At 40.6% G+C, this 1,103-nt stretch overlaps 1 protein-coding gene across 1 annotated transcript; it reads right to left on the reverse strand.

The window, feature by feature from the left end:
* Positions 1-105: 105 nt before the first annotated feature.
* Positions 106-992, reverse strand: LOC117120085 (amidophosphoribosyltransferase-like; the record flags this gene model as incomplete). Its single annotated transcript, XM_033265085.1, has 2 exons — positions 106-204; positions 740-992. Coding segments are annotated over 2 exons (352 nt in total), but the record flags the coding sequence as incomplete, so codon positions are not given.
* Between the last annotated feature and the right edge of the window lie 111 nt (positions 993-1,103).

A 1,103-nucleotide genomic window follows, 5' to 3' on the forward strand; every position in this document is an offset into this window, starting at 1 on the left:
AAAAATAGATGTATTCAAAAATGCAAAAGGCAGGGGGTGCCTCCCCAAGTCGATCAACAATCGCCATTGACTTGATCCCTTCTTTAGACAGGCGAACTATTTCACCCGGAACAACTTCACGGAAGTACCTTGCACCTACAGACTGGAAACAACAGGATTCGGACGACACTACCCATCCTTCTGTTTCAATATCTACATCTTTTTCTGAAACATAAAATTGCTTGTGTAAATTTATACAAAGATAAACACATTCGTTAAGAAAACAATACCTTTCTTAAGGCTAATGTTGTAAATAGTTATTAAAATGAATATTTTCTATTTGTTACAAACCACCAGCGCTGACAATGTTAGGAAAATGCAAAATGCAAATAGGAAGCTTTCGATTGCACAACGACGGTAGGACGTAGAACGTAATGACGTCACTGAAAGTCATCTGCGCATGCGAGAACGTAAAGGTCACCTCGTTGAGCAGATTCTGGAACACATTTGGCCAAATCTACGTATGCAGAAAAGGTAGGATGCCAAGTAGGACGGTCACGCATGAGTCATTCTGTTCTAGCGTCGCGTCGTCACACAAATCGAGAGTTCCCTATTATCCTCACCATAGCCTAAATATTTTTTCATAAATTAGCTGCTTAAGCTGATGTAACAATTCTCAACATTCATAAATGCTGTTTGAAATTGTAAATATCCTGAATTCTCTTTGATTTGATTGGCTATTTGGTTAGATCACGCTTACCCTCTGCAGTTGCGCCACTGGTCAGCCGGCCAATACAGAGAGGCCTGTTTCCATATGGATCCCGAACTGCATACATAGAGCTTCCATGCATTATGAGCAGCGAGTATGCTGTGGGTGTTTTCTTCATCATCTGACGAATTCTGGCAGTCCAGTTCGGACCATTTGGCTCGCCTTCTGGTGGGGACGAGGTCAACAGCTGTGTAATGACCTCAGAATCAGAGCCAGTCGACAACCCAACACCATGTTCTAATACCTGTTAAAAATCATATTAAAGACTATCTTAATAAGTTGATGTGTTTATGTTCCTACAATTGAACATAAACTTACTTCTGATCTCCTTAATCTACAAAGTTGGCTTTCTTGT

This window comes from Anneissia japonica, unplaced genomic scaffold, assembly GCF_011630105.1.
Source record: "Anneissia japonica isolate Jap-2015-1 unplaced genomic scaffold, ASM1163010v1 scaffold52303_len1103_cov92, whole genome shotgun sequence".
NCBI classification, from domain to species: Eukaryota; Metazoa; Echinodermata; class Crinoidea; order Comatulida; family Comatulidae; genus Anneissia; species Anneissia japonica.